Below are 25,256 nucleotides of genomic sequence, written 5' to 3' on the forward strand. Positions count from 1 at the left end.
TAATATTTATCACTTAGGTTTTGCTTTTTACTTCTGGCATTAACAACAAGTTTAAAATCGGTTCATAGGTTGGTACTATGCTATCGGCCCTAGGGCCTATACAAACCTAGCCATAACAATTCCCTGGCTATTTCTTCCCACAATATTTACTTCCCTGGACCCCTGTCTAGCAGGCCGACTGACGTGATCCATGGGGTGAATTTCCTTTCTCCCATACAATCATCAAGGTTCCTTTTGAAGAGGGCCAAAGAGGGCTCTGCTTGACATGTATGGGCAGTCTATTCCAGAGTCTGGGGAGTCTCTGAGTCAGGAACCTATCCCTCCAGCATGTTTTGTTTATTGTGATGACAAGGTTTAGATCCTGGGAGCGTGTGGCTCTGAGGGATTGGGATTTCTTTAAGTGTAGTATGTCCAACAGCTATAGGTTTGACATGGCCTTGTATGTTAAGCGGAGATCGCCTCTGAGTAGACGATATGCGACAGAGCATAGCTGGAGTTTTTTAAGGCAGTCAGCATAAGGCATCTGTTTTAGGCCTGTGATTCTTTTAGTGAGGTATTTCTGTGGCCTTTCCAGTTGTTGCAGATGTCTTGAGAGGTACATACCAAATGGGCTGCTGTATTCTATAATGGGTCTAATGAGGGATGAGTACAGTGGGACAGTGACCTCCTTTTCTCTGGATGAAAAGCCCTTAGTGATGAGGTGTGCCACATAGAAGGATTTCCTGACTGTTGTGGCAATGTGGTTATCGAAAGTGAGACCACTGTCCACCTGTGTCTCTAAGTCTCTTATCACACTTTCAGTGTTTAGTGTACTGCTACCTATGTGGTAATTTATGGGTACATGTTTTTTCCCAAAGGGGATAGCTATACATTTCTTGGCATTGAGCTTGAGCCCATGGCTCTGGCGCCAAGCATCTGTTTCTATAAGGTCCTTTTGTAGAGTATCCACATCATTTGGGGATTCAATAATGGCTCCCAGTTTGCAGTCATCTGTGAACTTTGTTAGCCAGAGTCCCTTAGTGTTGGCCTGTACTTCAGAGAAGTAGATACCAAACAAAAGCAGTCCCAGGACTGAACCCTGAGGTACTCAACTTGTCACTTGTCTGGAGCTGGATTTGGAGTCGGCTACTTTTACAGTGTGGGTTCTGTCAGTAAGCCAGTTGGCAACCCATCGAGTGACACAGGGATTAATGCCCAGCTTAGTAAGTGTATCTATGATTCCAGAGTGGGAGATGGTGTCAAAGACCTTGGCGAGGTCCAGATAGGCTGTGTAGACCACCTTACCCATGGCTCTGGAGACTGATTCGAAGAAGTCAATCTTGTTTAAGATCAGATGTTTGAGGTCTTACTGTTTACTGGTGTTAAATATCCAGTTATAAAATTTTATGGCTTGTGTTTTAAGAGCTCTATCTAGCAATTCCATTTTTTGATGGTCCCAAAACATTTGTAATTCCCATATCCATGCACATCTTAAGTTATTCTCCTGTCAGATGGAAAGACAAACCATGGCCCACTCTGAATGAGCCCAATTCTTTAGCACTGCATACTTCTTAAAATCAAGAGCTTTATACCACATTGTGTAGTATATATACACTAGCATGCTACTAACATATGGCACCTGAATACCCTCTTAATAGCCACTATGGCACACTATATGATTATACCAGTGAAAACTGAGCACTCAAACATTCAACATCAACCAGAAAAATAGACACCAAACACAAACACTGTATTACAAATACTATTTCATATTCAAGAAAAAGTCTTTAATATGTAATTACAAAAAAATGACATAACTATAAAACACAAAACAACTACATTTGTACTGTGGGCAAATCATCCCATACACACCGACAGGGAGACTTTGCCCCATACTCCCTTACTTTATATATACTAATTCTACTGTCGCACAGCTGCTGGTCTCCCACAAGCTATTTGAACATATCAGCAGTCAATAATAGGTGACATTGCAATTTCATGCTGGCCAAATCACTATTTGACATTTGCATACACACATACATACCTCTATCTGTCTATCAATTTAGTTCTTATTCGAGCCACAGCAGTGTTTTATATGGATTGCCTTGTTGTAACAGCACTGATTTTATTTTGTATTACTTTGTGGTGCTGTGCTATTTTTTGATGGCTGTTCCTGTTTGTTTTCTTATACATATACAAATATATATATATATATATATATATATATATATATATATATATATATATATACATATAAAATGTAGCTAAAATGATGTAAGTAAAATATCTAAACCTAAAAACATCTAAACTGAAAAAATATCTAAACACAAAATACTGACAAACAAAATTTGAGTTATACTAAGGAAGGTTTTATGCCGATTCCCTACTGTTGTGTGACCTTGTAGTTGGTATAAGTAATTATGAGGGGTTGTGGGGGGATGCAGGGCGGCTTGCCCCCCCACCCCCCAGTAAAACATTGAAAAAATGTGGTTTTATGCAGTCAAATGTCACACTTTCAATGTTTTTGTGGGGGAGCAAGACCCCCCCCCCGCACCTCCTGATACCCTCTGCTAATTATATATGTATATATATATATATATATATATATATATATATATATATATATATATATATATATATATATATGGGATCCGGACACATGCTCGACTAGCATATGTCCGAATCACAAAACATTGAACACACATACACGAAAGCACTTAACATCGACAAGCGCTTCTGTGTATTTGTGCCTGTTTCGTAGATCGGACTACAGTGCGGGTAAGGGAAAATTCCCTTTTCCCCCACTGTAGTGCAATCTCTGACTGAGAATAATAAAGTAGGGGGGTGTGGGGGGTGCAGGGGATTATTTTTTTTTGAACTACACATACACAATGTTTTGCGATTTGGACATATGCTAGTCGAGCATGTGTCCTAGACTCATACACACAGACACAGACACACACACACACACACACACACACACACACACACACACACACACACACACACACACACACACACACACACACACACACACCAACTCTGAGGTTGCACAAAATTTCACATCAGTGGAGAAAACACATACACCCTTTTCTAGTCTAATACCAATTTTGTCAGTATTTTGTGTTTAAGTATTTTCCAGTTTAGATCTTTTGCAGTTTAGCTATTTTTACTGTCTTTCCTATACTGTTTAGATCATTTTAGGTAAACCCATATGTGTGTATAAATATGCATTATATATGTATATATATATATATATATATATATATATATATATATATATATATATATATATATATATATATATATATATATATATATATATTTGTGTGTGTGTGTGTGTATGTATATATGCATGCGTGTGCATATATGTATATACACAGTATATACAAACACACACACACACACTTGCACATTTTAATCCTGTATCTTTATACGACCATTGTTTATAAAAATTATATAAAAATGTATAAAACTGCTATAGGATCCTATAGCATTGACTGTATGTCAATGTATATTAAGTTAATATAGTCTAGTGGTGGCTTGAGTTGAGAGGAGGGGATTCTTCTAGAATTGTGTGCAAAATGAAATTTAAAATACCAGGTGCATCACAGAAAATAAGAAAAATATTTCAAGTAACATTGTCATTATGTCCTTTTCAGAATAAAAGCTATAAATGATGTGATACGTACAGATGGCTACACAAATGGTGCAGATCTTTACCTCTTTGCAAGAAAAATTCTACAGATACAGCTTCAGTCCACAGGTAATACAACATTAACATTTTAGTTTCTCACAAGCCTGGATTTGCATTTAGCATAAGGTATTTCCCATTAATGAAACATCATTAACCATATTTAAATAATGAGATTTCAAGCTGAACCTCCATATTATATAAGTACTTACATTTTCTTAATACTACTGATGTTAATTGTATCATATACAGCAAAGATAAGAACATGAACTGAAATTCATAGACATTGTTAAACGTTGTATTCTTCTTTCAGTTCAACTCTTTTATCTGCTTTTACTTATTTATAAATATCATACTCCAGGGAGTAAAAAGTCCTGCGGTAGCATTGTCGCCTCACAGTAAGACGTTGTCCTGTTCGATTCTCAGTGAAAGCGTCTTCTGTGTGGAGACATGCGTGAATGGGCATACCTTCGTTGAAGGTTGTGCGTCAGGGCTGGCAACTCGGTACGTAAAAATCTACTGCCAATAATTAGCGGACCAGAGTTCCGCTGTGGCGACCCCTAACCAGGAAAAGCCGAAAGATGCAACATACTCCAGGGAGCAAAGTAACAAGTAATGCAATTATCATCTTTTACTACATCATGAGTGGCTGGACAATGCCAGAAGTCTGAAAACCATCTGAAGCAATGGAAAGTGTTACAGAAGACTAAATCACAACATTTTGAAACTGAAAGACTGAAACAACACTTTTGCTAAATATGAAAAGACTCCGTTGTTGGTTCATCGTTGGCCAGTTCTTGGTAATTTCATCTATTCTCTGATCTAGGTGGCCACCTTTCTGTGTGGGCAGGCTCCATCCACCCCATACTTAATATAGTCAACCTAAATCACTGCACTTTGAGGGAAAGGCAAAGCTCTGACTACAGTGATCTCCTCCTGCAGTGATCTGTGATGGATGCTTTTCTACAATACCAGTATTCATGTACTTAGCCAGTCATATATTGGCATGCTCCTATATTACAACACACCACCAAAAATAAAAACCTTCCATTATGGAAGGCTTTACCCCAACCCCCCCCCCCATCCCAACATAATATACCACTTCCAAGCACACAGCACCCAAGAGTTAGGTGATAGCACAAGTGTGTCACTTCAGCAGAATGTGAGAAAAACGCAATTTTTCTCTTTTTGGTTTCAGGATTTTATGACTCATTCTTCTATAGTTTCCAAAGAGATGCCATGAAGGGTATCAAAGGAATATAATTATACTACGCATTTTGACTTGATGGCATCATTGTGCTGGCCAAGTGTTTTAAAACAGTTTTTTGGGGGCATATTTTACATTTACTGCTTCATTTTTTATTTATCTATTGTAATTCCTTCTTAGACTCCTAGAGTCATGTTGTCATCAGCAGTTCAGCATGTAACACTCCTTTTTATTCCTCCAGGACTTTTGTGTGCAGATTCTCCAGGTCACACTGATGAAGTCTGACTTTTTCTTTTCTTTTCTTGTTTTCCATGTTGTCTCATACTTTAATCAGCTTTGAAATGAAGATGCACAGCTGTTCTTTACTGGGGGCTCTAAACTCAGCCATTCTGTTCATATGCTATCATGGTCCTGCATTTTCCTTTTTTCGCTATACAAACATGGCATGGGAACAGAATTTTACTTCTTTTTTCCCTTCACCTTCCTTGGAGATTCTAGGCGAAGCAGCAATCAAAAAATGCAATATAAAGACTGTTATTGTAGTAACTTTCTAACTGTAGAATCTGAGCTAAGAGGTTGGGAGGGAGAGGTTGCAGTGGGTTGCCCTGTATAGGCCTGACTGCAGCAAGAGGAAATATGTTTTAGGGGGGTGTACTTGAGTAAACTGAAAATCCATTTACTCGAATCTTACTTACCTGAGATGACAACACCAAAACCTTACTTAAACGAACATTCATATCACCAGATTTTAATCCATTTGTCTTACCACAGTTTGTAAGATGTTGTGGGGAAAAGAACCAATGACAAATGAAAGGAAGCAACTGATCAAGGTAGGCAGGTATGTAATAAATTATACTTAGAGACATCATTTTTAGAATCATGTTTCTTTAGAACAAAATTGTCCTATGAGAGAATCACTGATCTTTCTTTGAAAAAATCTTAGATCTAGCCTGGTCTAGGAACAAGGTATTTGCATATATTACCAAGAAAAAATGTTTACCATCTTACCATTCCCTTTTCCATTCAATGGTAAACTTATCTTCTTATGGGGTTTAAAACCAAAATTATATCATACGTTTTTACAGAATGTGTTTGAATGCAGTCTAATTTCTCCTTAAATGTAAACATCACAGATAGGTATTAACCCCAGCTATATGTGCATCTGTAGTATCCAGCTATATCTGTAGCTGTCAGATTTATAATAGGAATGCTCTCATAATGAATTTATGGTATATATTGTCTTACTGCTTTATTGTGTTGAATGTTCTTCAGGGCTTGGATAGTTCTCGCCAGCTGCCCATTTGGCTTTTGTTGGTGTGGACTCATCAATTGTATGTTTAAATTTGCACTCCTATACATATCTTCTGAATTCTTTATTTTTGTATTGAAGCTAATGGTCAAATGCACCTTAATTTATCTCCATCTAAAGAATAAAGGCTTTTAATGCATTACCCACACCTTCAACTCAATTTCAATACTGTTTAAGTAACTACAAAATTAAATAAGCACAAACAGTAATACATTTTAGGGAAATAAGCAGAATCTTTAGATACAACAATAAAATGTATGTTAAAATCAAACAAGGATAAATGATATGTTAAAATACACTAATAATTCTCATGGCTGAATTATAGTTTCATAAGTCTGTACTAGGCTAATGGCCACAAGGGTCTTTTAAAGCCTAGCCATGCATCCCAAATCTCTGAAAAGTTCTGGTACCCTTGATAAGCACAGGTAGGGACTGGGGACAGGAAACATTTACAAGCAGGGCCCTGGGATATGAACGATTTACAGGCTGCCTATGTCCATTACAGATATAGGTACCAAACTAGGGATGAATTTCCTATAAACATCCAATTATTCAAGTTACATGTAAATTGGGTTAGGGAGGAACTCTGCTTTACATGGTTGGGGAGCCTGTTTCAAAGAAGGGGTAGTTTCTGGGATATATACCTATCTCTCCAGCAAGTACTATTTATATCACAGGCAAGGTTTAAGTTTTTAGAATGGGCAATTCTGGTGCTGGTTATTTTGCATATATGCAGAAGGTCCATCAGGCTGGGGTTTGACAATGCCTTGTATGCCAGACATAGATCTCCACTCAGCAGCCTGTGGAACAAAGAATACAGGGATTGGGCCTTGAGTCGGTCTGCATAGGACATGTTATTTATGCCCTGTATTCCTTTAGTGAGGAACCCATGTAGACAGTCCAACTGCTGGATGTGCCTGGCTATGTACATACCAAAGGGAGCACTGAACTCAATGATAGGTCTGATGAATGCTGAATACAGTGGAACAATGACCTCCTCAGACCTAGATGCCATACCTTTCCTTATAAGTTGCACAACATAGAATGATTTATTTCCTCACTACTATAGACACATGATGGTCAAAGGCTGATTACTGTCTATGTGTGTCCCCAAGTCCCTGACTTCTAGGACAGCTCTTAGGGGTGTGTTGGGAATGTGATAGTTACCAGGGTTGGATGACTTCCCAAAGGATACTATTATGCATTTTTTGGTATTTAGTTTTAGTCCATGACTCTGACACAAGTTATTTCTCTGTGTCAGCCCTTCCTGGAGAATATTTGTGTCAAATGAAAGATAAAATCTGATAGTCATCAGACGTCATCTTAATGCTAATTCAGTCGCATGAGTATTTAGCCCTGCCTTAAAGCTTACTAGTGTAGGTGAGTCCTGCAAGTATCCTGGTAGCAGATTCCACATATTGGGCCTTGATAGCTAAATGACTAACAGCCTGAAGATTCCAGATTATTAGATGGAACCAATAAGAAACCCTGTGAATCAGAAAATAAAGGTTTAATTAGCCTGTACAAAGATAGTAATTTTGAAGATAAGGTCGACCCAGTCCATGCAGGAATAGATACATCAGAACTAGGATCTTATACATTGTCCGCTGTTTTATTAGTAACCAGTGCAGATCCCACAAGATTAGTGTAATATGGTGGAACTTAGAAACCATAACAAGTAAATGAGCTGAAGAGGTTTGAAATGGTTGGAAATGGGCAAGTTCCAAATCTGGCAGCCCTAGATACAAGGCATGGCAATAGTCATAGTCAAAAAACAAAACAGCCAGCACTCAACTGGGGCAAATATCTAGTTTTAATGTACAAAAACAGACTGGTTTCAGCCCACAGGCCTTTTTCAATGTAAAACACATCAGTACATTCCCCATCTTATATATCATAACATAACAGAATATTTATGTCCCATTAAACAATTATTACAAATGCTCATTAAGACCTGGTGGAACCCCCCCCCCCCAGTTTTACTATTTAAGGCTTTTCTTTTCTGTTGAAAACATTATGCCAACCACTTTTCATTGATCTATGTCCCAACACTCTGTCAATAATAATACATTTTAACTTTGCTGTCTTGTGTATAACAGTATGTTTATATAAGGCATTAGCCATATACTTATTTCTAACGCTACTTAGATGTTCCGAAATTTGCAATTTTAATGGTCTGGAAGTTTGACCGACATAAAAGGCTGTGCAAGAGCAAATAGTCAGGTATATAGTCCAGTCACTATTACAATTGCCAAACATTTTGATAGAAGAACCCCTAGATGTATTCTTGCTTGAAAATTCCTTAGTTGAACATATAAATTTACAAAAAGAACAATGGCCACAGGGGTAAAAACCTACCACTTGTGTGCCATCTATATTAGTTTGTAGGGAATTTATAGAGGGTAAAAAATGTTTATAATGGATAAAATAACTACTTAAAGTTTTCCCTTTCCGAAAATAAAATGAGCATCTCTGACCTAACAACTCATACAACCTATCATCTGTTAATAAAGTGTCCCAATGTTTTTGTATCATATTTAAAAATCTATGAGTGTTCCTACCATAGGTGGTAGTGAATCTAATTTTGTTGCTAGAGCAAGGGCCACAATCTTTGTACTTCAAAAGCTCACTTCTTGAATATGATTGTACTTCCCTACTAGTCTGCCTTACTTGTGCCAATGGATAGCCTCGTTCAACAAAACGACCTATAAGGTCATTATCAAAATGTATATATTCTTCAGTATTGGAACATATTCTATGTATTTTCATGAACTGTGATTTAGGTGTATTTGCTGTAATATGTTTTGGATGACAACTGGATGCGTGGAGTAAAGTGTTAGAATGGTGGGGTTTTCTATATCGCGTACTAGACAAAGTTCCATCAGGTTGTTTAGACACTTTAACATCTAAAAAAGAAACAGATGTGGCATCATAACGTACTGTAAACCTGATGCCCCACTTGTTTTCATTCAAATATTGAACAAATTCCTGTAGATATACATCTGACTTTCACACCATCCAGCAGTCATCCAAAAATCTACGCCAAATATCAATTTCACCAAGAAAAACGTGATGTATGTCATATATAATTATCTGTTCCAAATACCCCATAAAGAGGTCAGCATAGATGGGTGCAAACAATGTACCCATCGCTGTACCCCTCAATTGCAAAAAAAACATTTAGTATTGAAGAAAAAAACATTTTTAGCTAACACATGCTCCGTTAAGCATAACAGAAATGTATTAAAGCCCGGGCTATATAAGGACATTCTCTTTAGCCAATACTCTAAAGCACACAAACCAGCCCAATGAGGAATATTAGTATATAAAGACGTAACGGCAGCCCTAGATACAAGGCATGGCAATAGTCATGGCAGAAGGGGATAAGTGCATAAACCATGCTGGGAAGATCATTAGATGAAATGAGATCCTTTATTAGAGTGATGTTCCCCAAATGAAAACACAATGACTTGACAACAGCTGCAGTCTGATCCTTTAACATCAGTCTGCCATCCATAATCACTAGCAGATCACAGGTTTTTGACACTTGCACTTGTATCTGTCTGATTATAACTGCGGTGGTGGTGTTGCGGTAGCGTTGTCGCCTCACAGTAAGACGTTGTCCTGTTCGATTCTCAGCTAAAGTGTCTTCTGTGTGGAGACATGCGTGAATGGGCGTACCTTCATTGAAGGCTGTGCATTAGAGCTGGCAACTCGGCACATAAAAATCTACTGCCAATCATTAGTGGACCGGAGTTCCGCTGTGGCAACCCCTAACTGGGAAAAGCCGAAAGACACAACAACAACTTGTATCTGTCTGATTATTTCAAAGTACTTACTACTAATAATCTACACCAAAAAAAATTGTGAATCTTTGAAGATATTCTTCTCTATTGGGATGACCATGGAGGATATCTATTAATAGCTGTTCTTTTAGACTGATGAGATGCATACAGTTCTATACTGCTTGTTTTATTTATATCAACAGCTCTGGCCAATGTATTATATCTCTTGCTCTTCCTTTGTGGTTTATTATCCCCAGACATGATTCATGTATCTTCTCAAGCATTTGTCTTCTTAGCTGACCAGTAATTATTATTTGCCAGATTTGAGCAATAAGACCTGGACAAAAATTATTTCTAATCTGAAAGAAGAATAAGACTGAATTTCTTTCCAAACAAAAAATTGTTTTACTTAGGTCAACATTTCATTCCACTTATCTTTTTGTAACTACATTTCTAAGTCAGCATCAGTATACCTCTAGAAGGTTTTTACCTTTTATTCTATAAACTATAATTGCAGTATCACTGAAGGAACCCTTTATTCTACTTCTAACAGTTATTTGTATTTCTCTGGAAATCTGTCCTCTGTGTACACTAAGTAGTTGCTTCCATGGGCTGTATTTCAATTTCAGTTCATATTTCTATAGTGTAAAATATACCCTCCTTCAATCTGAAAGATGATTATTATTCACAAGGGTTTGTGGCTGTTTTCCTCTTGAACATCTTTTATGTAGGTATAGTCACAGAATTTGCCACACCCATCCTTTAATGCTTACAGATATTTTTTCTGAGTGTGTGAATGCTCTTGACCCATAGGTATGAAGACTGTTCCCTTGCAGGAGAACATGTGCTGTACCTTACTGACTGACAACTGCTTGCCACACAATTTGGCTATTCCCATCATAGTATTTTAACATTAGTGCATCTAACTAACTAGTTTCATGAAAGTGTCAAAACTCTTATTGTTCTTAATATAAGTGGGCACAGGCATAGTTTGTTATCAGGCCGTTATATGATCTTCCCATTTAGAAGTAATCCAATATATTGAGCATTTCAGCACAATGTATCGCTAATGGACCTCAATAGCATGCAATGATTCAGAATTCTGCGGACTGATAGCACACAAAGCCAATGTCTTCCCTCCATTGTTGAGTCCAAACCCATCCTCCAAGATCCACACGTCTTGTAGTGGAACCCGATTTTATTGTTATAGATGAATAAAGCCATTATTAGGACCCAGGTAACATAGATTTGATTAGTGACCCAAGTAGTTGTAAATGTTGATGGGGAAGGAAGGAATGATGAGACCAGGCCTGCTTGCCCCTCTTCAGAGTAGGAATGGGGATGATATGCTGATGTGAGGAAGGCAATTAAAAGCCCAGTTAAGACCGCAGTTACGAACACTGGTCAGACTGGGTGAATTTGCAGGACATGAGGGTGGTATCACCAGTTTAGAAGGGAATATTTGCAAATAAAGAGATGTCCATGCCTGAAAGCTTACAATGACCTTCTAAATGATACCTGGATATAGTGGGTGGGACCTCACAATACTGTGTCTCTCCATACAATGGTGGCTCCAAGGCTAACTTGCCTCCTGCTTCTTGTCTTCACCAGCCCATACCATCTGGTCACCATAGTGCAAGAGTGGCTTTCATACTATAGTTATGCTGAATAACTGTGGTTTCATGGAGAGAAGGACTTAGGGGAACTATACTTCCTTAGAAGTCTTCACAACCTGCAAACCCACCACATATTTGAAAAAAAAGAAAAAAAAAGTACTGCAGATAGGTGAATGATACAGGGTGTATTACCAGAGTGAGACATGAGCAGTGTCACATAAGTGTCTTGGCTTTTCAGGTATGCCTTGAATATTGCAGATACTGTACACTGCAGTATAGTTGTAACTTGATATCTAGTAATACGTGGTAGTCTGAGCAGTACAACCATATATATGTACAATATTGTGCAGTATAATGTAACATGGAGCATTGAGTTTTATATATTATGGTGTACTATCATTTGATAGAACTGCTGTTTATTTATTTATTTCCTTTATTTATTTATTTATTTGCTTTTGTGTAATGGGAAAGTCCATCTAGGAACTGAAATGCCCATTTTCAGTTTTCAGTGGAGAGTCAGGGAGAAAAGCTCTAAAGCAAGAATAGAAATGCATTTTTGACGATTCAAAAGGAAAACAGCCAACAAACATTTGCAAAGTATTTCAAAGGAAACAATCAACAAATATTATTTACAAAGCATGTAAGATTAAGGAAAAGCATGTTTTCAAGATATTGTAAGTCAAATCAAAAATACTATATTAATACACTTGTACAGAATCCGTAGCAGACATGTTAGGATTGCATGCTGTTCAAACTGTAGGTGTGGTACAGCTGCAAAAAGTAGTTGTCAGGTGATATTTTACAGCAGATTTTAATTGTTGCAAGTTATTTAAAAGCCTGATATGGTTTGTAAGTTTGTTCAAAGACGTGGAGATGGTTAAACAGAATAGTGACTCATGTCATTAATTACTTGATTTTTTTTTAGAAACAGTTATTTTTAAGCTCTGAGGATCTTAAGATCCTTTTTGTGCATGCCATTGGATGGGATTTAACAGCATGGGTGTTTTAAGTGAATGATGCAGTACTTTCTGTGATGTGAGTATCTGAGAGAGGGTAATGTGCTAAGAAACTTCAAGCCATGCTTCCTAACGTTTGATTGAGACATTTTATTTCGATCGAAAGTTAATTATACAGAAAGCATTGACAAGTCACATCAGAGATTCTCCAAAATCTCGAAAGGATGAAAATCAGAAAAAAAGGTTTACGTAAATAAGGCTGCACCATTTAGCATGTACAGTATTATGGCTGAAGTGCTTGACTGCAGCCTGTGCTTAGCAGCTGCTTGTTATTACTGTGGTAACTTGCAGTGCTTATGAACTGCAGTGTCATGGGTTTAAGTCTGTTCACAGGTTGAACATTTTGACAGAATTTTACAAGTTTTCCCTTTCAATAATTTGATTGCCATTTAATTATTTATCTCCATTTATTTACATCTTTTTATATTTACTTATGTATTATATGCATTCCATATGGTTTTGTAGCCTTTATAGTTGCTAGGGCTTAGAGGAGACCATGTGGGACAGTTAGTACTGCTACTACAGTACGCATCTGTAAAGTGTTTGTGCTGAGCCTGCGGTCATTAACTTATGGTACATGGCTGTATAGGCATAAGCTTTTCTAAGTGTTCCTGATATTCTTCCTATCAAGAATTTGGTGAGTCACCAATGTTACTTGTTGCTGCCTGTGCGAAAAACTTCAAAGTAACATGCTTTGTTCGAAAGTTAAGAAGGCAAATGTTATACGTAGCAGTTTTGCTGCCCTAATATTTAAATAATTTTTTAAATGATATGGCAATTATTATTATTATTATTATTAGTTTTAGTTATTAATAGTGCTTTGGGATCATATGATTTTGGGATCACATATGACTTGGAAAAGTTATTTCAATGAGAGTCTTATTATAATTGTTTTATCTGATGATGTTCTGATTCATCTGGATGAAAATACTAATGCATTTGTTACAATAAGTAGTTTTGCAGTGGATTTTGTTCATTGTTCATACGTTCACAGGCTTGTACTAGGCTAATGACCACTGGGGCCTTTTTAAGCCTAACCATGCATACCAGTGCTCTGACAAGTTCTAGTACCTTTGATAAGTATAAACATGGGCTTGTCATTTCTGGGAGATGAACCATTTACAGCTTGCCTACGAGCATTGCAGACATAGGTGCCAAACCAGGGGTGAATTTCCTGTTCCCCATCCAGTTGTTCAAGTTACACTTGAATTGGGTTAGGGAGGAACTCTACTTCAAATGGATGGTCAACCTGTTCCAGATAAGAGGTACTGTCTGGGATACATACCTGTCTCTCCAGTAGATCCTATTTATATCTCAGGTAAGGTTTAAATCTTTAAAATGAGTAATTCTGTTGTGTTTGTTTTGCAGATATGCAGGAGGTCTATCAGGGTGTGGTTTGACAATGCCTTGTATGCCTGGCAAATATCTCCTCTCAACAACCTGTTGTAGACAGAATATAGGGATATGGTTTTGAGGCAGTCTACATAGGACATGTTACATGACATGTTACTGACACCCTGCATTCTTGGAGTGAAGAACATCTGTGGACATTCCATTTGTTGGATGTGCCTGGTTAGGTTCATAGCTAAGGAGGAATTGTACTCAATGATAGGGCTTATGAATGCCAAATACAGTGGAACAATATCATCTTGGACCTAGATGCCATACTTTTGTTTATAAGTTGTACATCACAGAATGATTTCCTCACTACTGTAGACACCTAATGGTCAACGGCTAGATTACTGTCTGCATGTGTCCCCAAGTTCCTGACTTCTGAGTCATCTCTTAAGGGTGTGCTGTCAATATGATAGCTACCAGGGGTGGATGACTTCCTGAAGGATAGTATTACACATTTCTTGGAATTTAGTTATAGACAATGGCTCTCACACAAGTTATTTGTCTGTGTCAGCCCTTCCTAGAGAACATTGGTGTCAGCGGCTGATTCTATGACTGCTCCTAATTTGTAATCTTCTGTTAATTTTAGTCAGCCAGAGGCCCTTGACGTTGGCCTTGACTTCAGACAAGTAGATGGCAAAAAAGAGCAGTCCCAGGACTGATGCCTGAGGGATTCCACTTGTGAATGGCCTCTTTGTAGAGGTGAACTACCCACTTCTAACTTCCTGGGTCCTGTCTGTAAGCCATCTGCCATCCACCACACGACAGTTAATACTGGGGCAATTAAAGTCACCCATGAACATGGGGTTGGATAGTGAGTGTTTCCAGTAAGCTTGAATATGTGTTATGGTTTTCCTGGGTCAATAGAGGCTAACCTGTAGTTTGCAAGAAAGTGGTACAGGACTTTGCCAATGTGTCTTGAATGAGGAGAAGCTCCAGTGCATTATCCTGTTTGACCAGCCTTGAGGTGTATTTATTTTTGGGGTAAATCAAGGCACCTCAACCTTTAGTCCCCGCCTGTGTAGTACCTGGTCTAAATATGTGGAAGGCATTATATCATTACACTGCTGGGGTGCTCTCTGCATCTTTAAACCATGTCTCAGTGACTGCACAGATGTCAGCCTCCTTTAGGGTGAGAAGAACTTGTGGGGAGTGGGATTTCTTACTTAGACGCCTAGCATTGAAAAGTAACATCTTTAGATTTTTCTGGAAGCATTGTTTTTGTTTATACTAGCTGGTGGAGTTAATCCACCAACCTGAGGACTGTATGATTGTTTGTTAACATTTCTCTTTACATTATCATACTATTATTATTTTATTTAGATTAATTTATTAAGAAATGTGGAAAAAATGTCATGTCTTTTTGCTCCCCATTAAAACTTTATATATATATATATATATATATATATATATATATATATATGTATGTATGTATATATATATATATATATATATATATATATATATATATATATATATATATATATATATATATATAGTTTCACTTCATATTGCGGAAATGCTGAAATATCATATTTCAGCATTTCCACAGTATAAAGCTGAAACCATTAAAACACCAACACCTCACAACCACAAAATCACAACATTAAACACACATCATACAGCACACAACACACAAACCATAACACCCACACCACAAAACACTGAAATACAACACAACACCACACAGACACACACCTACACTACACATATGCAGGGGGGCAAGCCCCCCTGCACCCCCCACACCCCCCTACTTATATATACTAACTCTGAGATCGCACAAACAGTAAAAAAAAAAAAAAAGATTACACACAGCCAACACACACACTCATACCCCTACCTCCCGACCCTGACCCACTCGTACAAGTTACAAAAACCACTCACGCACACTCACTCACCTTAAACTGCAGACACCATCCCAGCCGAACTCTTCTGTACAATAACAAAAATGCATAAGCGCAAATTCGACATAGTCCTATTCACGATTATGCATTTTCGTTATTTGGAGGTTTCAGTTTCATGGACACGAATTGCTAAAATTCGATATTTCAGCAATTCGCGTTTATGAAGTGAAACCATATATATATATATATATATATATATATATATGTGTGTGTGTGTGTGTGTGTGTGGGTCTATGTCATATGATCAAGTTTTCAGAAATTTGAAATCCATACGGTTGAGACCATATGAGCGAGTTTCCGAAAACACGAAATTAAAAAAAAAACACACAAAAAAACACAAAAATCTACTTTTTTTACGATACCCTCTGCAAATTGTATATACCAGCTCTGAGATCGTACTGCAGTGAGGAAAAGGGTAGATTTCCAGATCCACACTGTACTGCAATGTCCCTTCAAAAGCTTTGGGTTAACAAAATTTTAATCATATGGTCTCGACCATATGAATTTTGAGTTTCTAAAAACTCAAGCAACTGATAGGGACCTATAAAAACATGTATGCAACAATTGTGCATTCTGAATAACTTTACACTCAGTAACCAACTGTATTTAAAGTTAATCGGTATTGTTTGTCAGACAAAAATAAAGTTTTAATTTTTCTTTGTGAAGCCACCTATACTTAAAAATTTTATAGAAAAACAACCTGTGTGTGTGTGTGTGTGTGTGTGTGTGTGTGTGTGTGTGTGTGTGTGTGTGTGTGTGCGTGTGTGTGCGCGCGTGTGTGCGCGCGTGTGTGTGCATGTGTGTCAGATGAGTGATGTGGCATTTACAGTCCAATGCTCCTACTTTCATTTTCAAAATTACCTGTGTTTGAATACTACTGTACATGGAAATATTTAAACAAATTCCAAAGTATCAGCAAGAATGGAAATACATTTATCAATGCTGACAGAGTGGTCATTTTATCACGACTCTTTCAGCATTATCAGTTTGTGGAATTCAAATGCATGATTCTGGCTTAAATACATGTTTTTGTCATGTTTTATTGTTAGGATAAATATTTCTAAATGCAATCTATACACACACACACACACACACATACACATATATATGTATATATATATATATATATATATATATATATATATATATATTTATGGATAACTTCATTTGATTGTATGGTTGATCTATTATTACTTCATTTGTTGGTTGTTTATAATTAACTATTATCCCTGTAACAGGTTCAGCATGTGCAGATGGTGTCACAGGAGATCTAGAATGGATTGAGAATAATTTTGGAGTTTCTGTCAAGTTTGCCAATTACTCAGATTTAATCAGCTTGAAACCTAACTTCGATGGAGTAAGTATTTCTCTTCTATAAACAGCAACTATAGTTTAATCTAACTAGTTTTATAATGGGAGAAAAAATAGATATTAGACCAATTAAATATACCAACAATGTACAATACTAAGAAAGTATGCAGAATCTAAAGAAAACATATAGTGTTAGTATCACATTAAATATACTACATCCTTGTAGACACAGATGCATTTAAAATTATAAAATACTTTTAAAACTGGAATGGATTTGTGGTTTGGAGCAAAAAACGCTCAAAATATGGATTCATCTGTTTAAACAGCACTTAACACATATTTGCCTGTAATTTGTTTGTGGCTAAGGCGGTCTGAAAAATTCACTGGAAAAGTTCAGAGTCATATCTTATCTGGACTCAGTACCATAACAGCTCTCTATTCCCTCACAGACAACATCATATCCAAAATTGACAAAACAACCTGACAGGACAGGAACTGACTTTACTAACCTCACAAAATAATTACATCTAATTGACCATACCTTATTATTTGATAAACTAACTTAAATAGGCATTGGTGACAATGCAAAACCTTTTTTTGTAGAATTTCTTACCAAGAGATCCTTCAAATTGAAAGTAAGCACCACCATCTCTTAAACAGCTGTTCTTTATGAAAGGGGTCCCCCAGGGTTCCACTATAGCCCCTCTGCTATTTTCCATATTTATGAACAAACTCCCATATGATCACCCTCAAATACCTCTTATTCTTTGTGTATATGACATGGTGATCTACAGGTCAAAGAAATCACACTCATTTATACAATCTCAGCTTCAAGATGACCTCCAAACCCTCAACCAAAGGCTACTAGGCCAGAAACGTATACTCGGTCCCTAAAAAACAAAAGCAATACTATTTGAAACGAACAACCAAAAATATAGAGGTGGTGAACCTCTTCTGTCCAAGTAAGCCAAAGCCTCCACAGGCAAAAAAATACTCTTATCTCAACTCAGATATGGACTACAAATAATTGCTGCCGACTCAAAGAAAAATGTCACCCCCCCCCTTGAACCATCTCTAATAAAATCTGCCAGCTCATTACTAACCCTCTCCCATTAATGAACACCACTGCCTAACTCTCACCAAAGCTAAATGGCTCACAGTACTTTTAACAGCCATCCTCCTACTAGGATCACTAATTCACAAAGCCCTTTCTCCTGAGACATCTTCCTCTCTCACTCATAAACTTTTCACCAACTCCCCACATATAATCTCAGAGGTATTTCTCAATATCAACCCACCTTAGTTACTCCAAAAACTAAACTTCATTGCACTGACAATTCATTCTCCATCCCAGCACTTAAACCATAGGGCACCATTCCTTTCTCAATAGGAGACATCCAAAAGTACTCAGGCTTCAGACAACAGTGCAAAAAACACCTCTTCACACAAACAAAGTGCACTCACACAAGTCAGATTACCTCTCACCCCTTTATCCTTATTTCATCATTCCTTATCTCGTCTTGTCAGCCCTTCACTTACTGCTTCTCATTCATTCTACCTCCCTCTTCTCTTTGTATGTCTAATACTTCTTCACTTTTATTGACATAGGTGCCTTTCTCTTGCGCTTACCTCTTCTAATGTATGCATATGCATACCTCTCTATATAATGATATGCTGCTTTCCCTGCAGCATAAGCCATCAAGGTCATTATGGCTACATCTTATCCAAAAAGCTATGCTAAGAATAATTCCATTTTCCCAATCATGTTTTGACATTGTAAACTGCTTTTTGAACTTAATATTGCAAGATTTTCTTGCATCTGTAAATAAGCATATGTTTTTTAGCATATCTTTGTATCTGTAAATATGTTTTGTTCATTTCTTATGTGATTCTATTCACCCAGGCTGTGCCTGCATTCTCTTGAGATCAGTGCATTACCCCGGTAAACAAATGAAAAGAAAGTAGACTAGTTTCCTCACTGCACAAAGTAAGGGAAAAATAAGAGTTGTATATAACTTGAATATTTTATACAAATTCATTTAATGAATACAGCTAAAGTAACAACTCATATCTGACACCTCCAAAATGTAATGCATCATTCAAGATATGCGCTGTGTCACAGTTCATTCTACATTCTCTCACATAGTAATTGGAAATGCAAATTGAATATGAGAGGCCTTCAGTATTGTTGTTCATGCAGTCTAAATCATAAGGTCATCTCCTAATACACCAGATAACTCTATTACATTTTTCTTTGTAGGATCCCTTGTTGCACACACTGATGCAAAATGTACCACTATATTCAAATGATACACTTCTACATAAATATAAACACGTAAACTACTACATATAACATCACTCTGCAGATGCTGTAAACTGCAGACCCCTGAGTTTGTTTATTGTTTGATAAATGGGTAGTCAGGGTGATCTAGAGAGATTTTTCAGCCTGAAACCAAACCACTGCAATACATATACACATTAATTGCAATTATAATAGCAACACTTGGCATCCTTACTTGAGCTTCTGAAGTGATTTCTTTGCATCACATGCCATCCAGACAAAAGCTAAGTACTTGCATTTAAAAATTGTACTTCCAGGAGTTATTTAAGTGCTCAACTGCAGAGTTCTTATTTTATTTGTGTATTTATCTGTCTTTAAGCTGAAATTACTGCACTTGCTCAAACTGTCTTCCCGTTGTCTGATGGACTTATATCGCCTTGTCTAGCTAGTTTGTTAAAGTTGTTTTGCAGTAGCATACACTTTCAAGCAGTATTTTTGTGTTTTTACATTAAATGGACTTGGATATTCCATCTAGTGGCAGTAGGTAGCGGCCTGGCCTATCTGACTTAGGAAACACATAAGAAAGCTGTAATTGCTGCTGTTTCCTCAAATTATATGTGCATTTAACTATTTTCCTTGGAAAAAAAGTGCTTTTCGTCTAACTGTTGTTGCTCATAGACTGTTTGCCTTGTAATCACCTTCTGAAAGGGATTTGTAGCTAGTTGCTTAAGTTTGTTAGTGGTAGCAGTACACTTGTGGGAATCTTTTACTGTGTTTTTTCTACATTAGGAGGACTGGTATTACTTATCTAGTGGCAGTAGGTGTTTGCCTGTCTGACTTGAAAAACACACAAAAGGGCTCAAAGTATAGTTGTTTTATTGACCAGAGGGCTCAGTGATCTGTTTTTTCAGTGCTAGTATAAATTTGGCATGTTCGCGTGAAGGTGCTAACTGAGCAGTGATGGTTAGCAGTGACCTGTACAGACACAAACATCTAGAAAGCAAATTTTACCTACAAAACTACCCTGAAAACTGTACCCTGTAACTTAGCAAGTATAGAGCAGCTAACTCGAATATGGACAAGCTTAGAGCAGCTAGTTTGCATTGAGTAACACTATCACTATAAGTTAGTATTATATAACTTTGTCTAATCCCTAACCCCATAGAGGACCCTTAGTAATACTCTGTTAAGCCTACACACCCCCAGTATTTCACTAAGTTAGAGGTTTGGACATCATAGGTATATAATTTCCAAATGTCTCTGTAGCCATCTTGGTGGATATGGGCATACTGAGACAATGTAGCAATTGTCTTATGTTCACAGAAACTGCTTGATCATTAAGGAAGCAGACACAGTATGCGAGAGATGTACATACACAATCTTCTGGGAGGGAAAAATCTTGCATACAAGCAAGGCTGTCAAAAACACACATGCTATACCCTCCAGACATAGATTTCACCACAAATATAGACCAACTTATGCTGAGGCACTTAAATGCAATCTTCCCAAACTCCAAACACCTCCTAAACTTACCAACTGCAAACTTATCCTCAGCAACTCAAAAGCAGTCACCAAAAGCAATACCTAACAATAACATCCACTACTTTATCATCTCCCCCTCTCTTTATAACATCTCTAACATTTGCCTTCTGACGTTTAGCCTACTTAAAAATACAGCCTCTTTCTCTAAACCTATATTAAAATAAACCTCCTTGCACCCCCCCCCCCCCCACAAACTATTTTATCCACCTGCAAGCACCATACTTCTCTCTTGAGATATCCACCTTTATCCTGGCCCCACTGATACTTCCTCACATACCACTCACAAAGCCTCCCACCCTCTCAGTCCAGCAACCTCCTACCAAAAAAAACATGGTTGGGAGGGTGGCCTAATCGTTAAGGTGTTTGCCTTACAAATGCAAGGTGCAGGGTTTGAGTCTCACAAGGGATAATTGGCTAGGCTTAAAATTGTTCACAAGGGCAGTTAGCCTAGTACTCATCCGTGGATTCATGAATCTCTATTTACTCCCTGAATGCCCAAAGCATTGTCAACAAAACCACAGAATTACATGCCTGGATTTCCCAACACTCCCCGGACAGTCTTACCATATCTGAAACCTGACTAAAACCTTCCATCCCCAATACTGCAGTCTTACCACCTGGCTACATTTTCCTCTATGACAGATTCCCCAAGAAAGGTTGCGGCATTGCTGTCCTCTATTCTGATCATCTTAATCTCACTACCCTTACACTCCCTATTCCAAACTTCCAACCTGCCAAAATACTTATTCTGAATTGCCACCTAAACTCACACAGGAAATTTGCCATAGCCTCTATATACATCCCACCAAGTAATAGCATCCCCACTCCTGAACATATTCTACCTTGGTTCGCTCTCAATATATACCCTATGAAACTGTCATCCTTGGAGATGTAAATATTGACTGGTCCAAACTTATTTCTGACTCCCCACAACTCAGCATAAACTTACATGGTTTTCACCAATTAGTCACATCCCCTACAAGTATTCAGAAGATTTCACCTACCTACCCTGTCCTTGATTGGATACTCACTAATACCCCCACTCTCCATCATAACTCCCATACCATATCTGATACTTTGAGTAACCATCTCCCTACATATATCGAAAAATATACTCTCCAAACACCTAAATCACATACTTACAGAGACATCCATAAACTGTCCATTTTCAATACTGAAACATTTAACTCTCTTCTATCACACATCAACTGGTCAGTCCTCCGACAGCTCCCTCTCAATGAAGCCGTACTAAAATTTAACCAGGTATTTCTGGACATTCTCAACTCCCTTGCCCCTCCTAGGAAAATCAGAATAAAAGCTAACTACGCCACCTGTTTAACTAAAGAAACCCGATCCCTTATGCATAAAAGAGATGCATGAAAAGCTTGGGTTAAAAACAAAACATGATCTCTACTCCAAAACTATAGACAACTCAGGAATCTCTGCAAAAAATAATCAACGATGATAAGAAAACTTTCTACTCTTCAGCCCAATTCAACAGAAAACATAACCCACAAAAATAAACAAAATTCTTCATCCAGGAAACCCGCCCACACATTCCCCATTCTCTAACAATACCCCACATGAAACTGCCTCCCTCCTCAACAACTTCTTCATTGATACTATTCAAAAACTAACCCATAGCAGTCACAACCCAAACCCCCCACTCACCTCTCCTATTCCACAATGTAGACCCCTTTTCTCCCTCAAATCCATCTCTACTACCTATATCAAACTGAAGCCTTGCTCTCCTTCTGCAGACAACCTTCCTCCCACTTTCCTCATACTTGCTGCTGAATCCATTGCCTATCCTATTACTCTACTAATCAATAGATCCATACAAGAGGCCACAGTTCCAGACATATGGAAACCCTTTTACACTGTCCCATTACACAAAGGCGAAAATTCTACTGATCTATCTAACTATTGGCCCATCACTATACTTTCACTCCTATCAAAGCTACTTAAAAAATGCATCCACACTCAACTCATGGATTTTCTTCTTCAGGAAAACTTACTAACACCCAGACAGCATGACTTCAGGCCATACCATAGTACTAACACTGCACTATTATCTTTTACCCACACAGTAGCTGAGGCCAGAGACAACAACCAATTAGTATCCTGCCTTTTCCTTGACCTCTCCGAGGCCTTTGACACTGTCTCTCACCCTTTACTTCTGTCTAAACTTTCCACTCTCAACCTCTCTCAACACACTCTTGACTGGTTTGCAAATTACCTCTCCAATAGGCAGCAATCAGTCAGATAGCTTACTTCCTGTTCCTCCTTCCTACCCATCAAAACTGGCGTCCTCCAAAGATCCATTCTTGGTCCTCTACTCTTCAGTATTTTCACAAATGACCTCCACACTGCCTGCTCGCAATCCTCAATTATACAATACACTGATGACTCAACACTCATAACCATCTCAGACACCATCACTGACCTCCACACATGCACCCAAAACTCTTTCCTTTCCACTGAAAAATGGCTCTCTGACAACTTAAATCCAAAAAAAGAAAAAATTTTATTATTCCTCCCCCAACCCCCTCATGCACCATAAATCTACCTTTGTCATTAGATCCCTTGACTCAACTACCATTATAGCTGACCCCCATACTAAACCTGTAGGTACCATTATTGATGATGAACTGAAATTTAACCTGCACATCCAACGTTGTATTAAAAAAAAACACCAAAAACTAGGACTATTATACAGAAATGGAAAATTCCTTACCCCTGAGACAAAACTCTCAGTGGCTCAAACTCTCTGTGTATCCCCTATCCTTACTAATATCCAGACCACACTTTTAACTAAATTAGAAAACATACAACAAAATAGCTCACTTTGCTACCAACTTAGCATATAACTCACACCACTGCCTTCCTCTCAACAAGCTGTGATGGCTAAAATTTCCCCAACAACTCCAACTAACCTAATTTAGAGTCCTTCACACCATTTTGAACAAACCCACAGCCTGCCCCTCTCTATCTTCCCTCACTACATATTACAGTCCCATTCGTTCTCTCCATATAGCCAATCATCAACTCCTGGCCATCTATAAACCTAACAAAAACACAGGAAAACTTCTCTACAAACACACTGTAGCCCAGGCCTGGAACAAACTCCCCTCACACATTAGAACCACCCCATATCCCGTATACTTCAAAAAAGAGCTAAAACAATTTCTACTTGACTCCCAGTCCTGCCACTGTCATGTCCCTACTTAATTTACTACCTACCACTGTCATGTTACCACTGTCATGACCCTACTTAATTTACTACCTACCACTGTCATGCTACCACTGTCATGCCCCTACTTAATTTACTACCTACCACTGTCATGCTACCACTGTCATGACCCTACTTAATTTACTACCTACCACTGTCATGCTACCACTGTCATGCCCCTACTTAATTTACTACCTGCCACTGTCATGCTACCACTGTCATGCCCCTACTTAATTTACTACCTACCACTGTCATGCTACCACTGTCATGCCCCTATTTAATTTACTACCTACCACTGTCATGCTACCACTGTCATGCCCCTACTTAATTTACTACCTACCACTGTCATGCCCCTACTTAATTTACTACCTACCACTGTCATGCTACCACTGTCATGCCCCTATTTAATTTACTACCTACCACTGTCATGCTACCACTGTCATGCCCCTACTTAATTTACTACCTACCACTGTCATGCTACCACTGTCATGCCCCTACTTAATTTACTACCTACTACTGTCATGCTACCACTGTCATGCCCCTATTTAATTTACTAACACTTTCTACTCAACCAGCTATACCTTCATACATCTCATCTACTCCTATACTGTATTTTACTGCCATCCCCTTGTCCTTTTCTCCCTACTCAACATATCAGACTATAACTCTCATATTTATTGTTTATATTTGCCTCACCTAACACCATCTCTTTACTCTTTACAATCCTTCTGTTCTCCTACCTCCTTCTCATCTGTCTTCTACCTTCCAAAAAAAAAAAAAAAACTTATATATATATATATATATATATATATATATATATATATATATATATATATATATATATATACATATATTTCTACCATCATGATATTGCTTATTGTTTTTAGTATTTCTACATTCTGTAAATAATTATGTAATTTTTACTTTCTGTAAATAATGATGTCACTATACTGGAGTTTTTCTCCTCAGGTCTCCACTGGAATTG

At 37.7% G+C, this 25,256-nt stretch overlaps 1 protein-coding gene across 1 annotated transcript in view; it reads left to right on the forward strand.

Annotated features, from left to right (window-relative positions):
• LOC122816739 overlaps positions 1 to 25,256 on the forward strand; it is a 1,006,513-nt gene that overhangs the window by 928,901 nt on the left and 52,356 nt on the right. The window contains exons 49-50 of the mRNA XM_044089733.1: positions 3,642 to 3,745; positions 17,144 to 17,262. Coding sequence (XP_043945668.1) covers positions 3,642 to 3,745; positions 17,144 to 17,262 — 223 coding nt within the window. The remainder of the gene's footprint in view (positions 1 to 3,641; positions 3,746 to 17,143; positions 17,263 to 25,256) is intronic.

Source organism: Protopterus annectens, chromosome 12.part0 (assembly GCF_019279795.1).
Source record: "Protopterus annectens isolate FY-2018-M chromosome 12.part0, PAN1.0, whole genome shotgun sequence".
Classification (NCBI taxonomy): Eukaryota; Metazoa; Chordata; order Ceratodontiformes; family Protopteridae; genus Protopterus; species Protopterus annectens.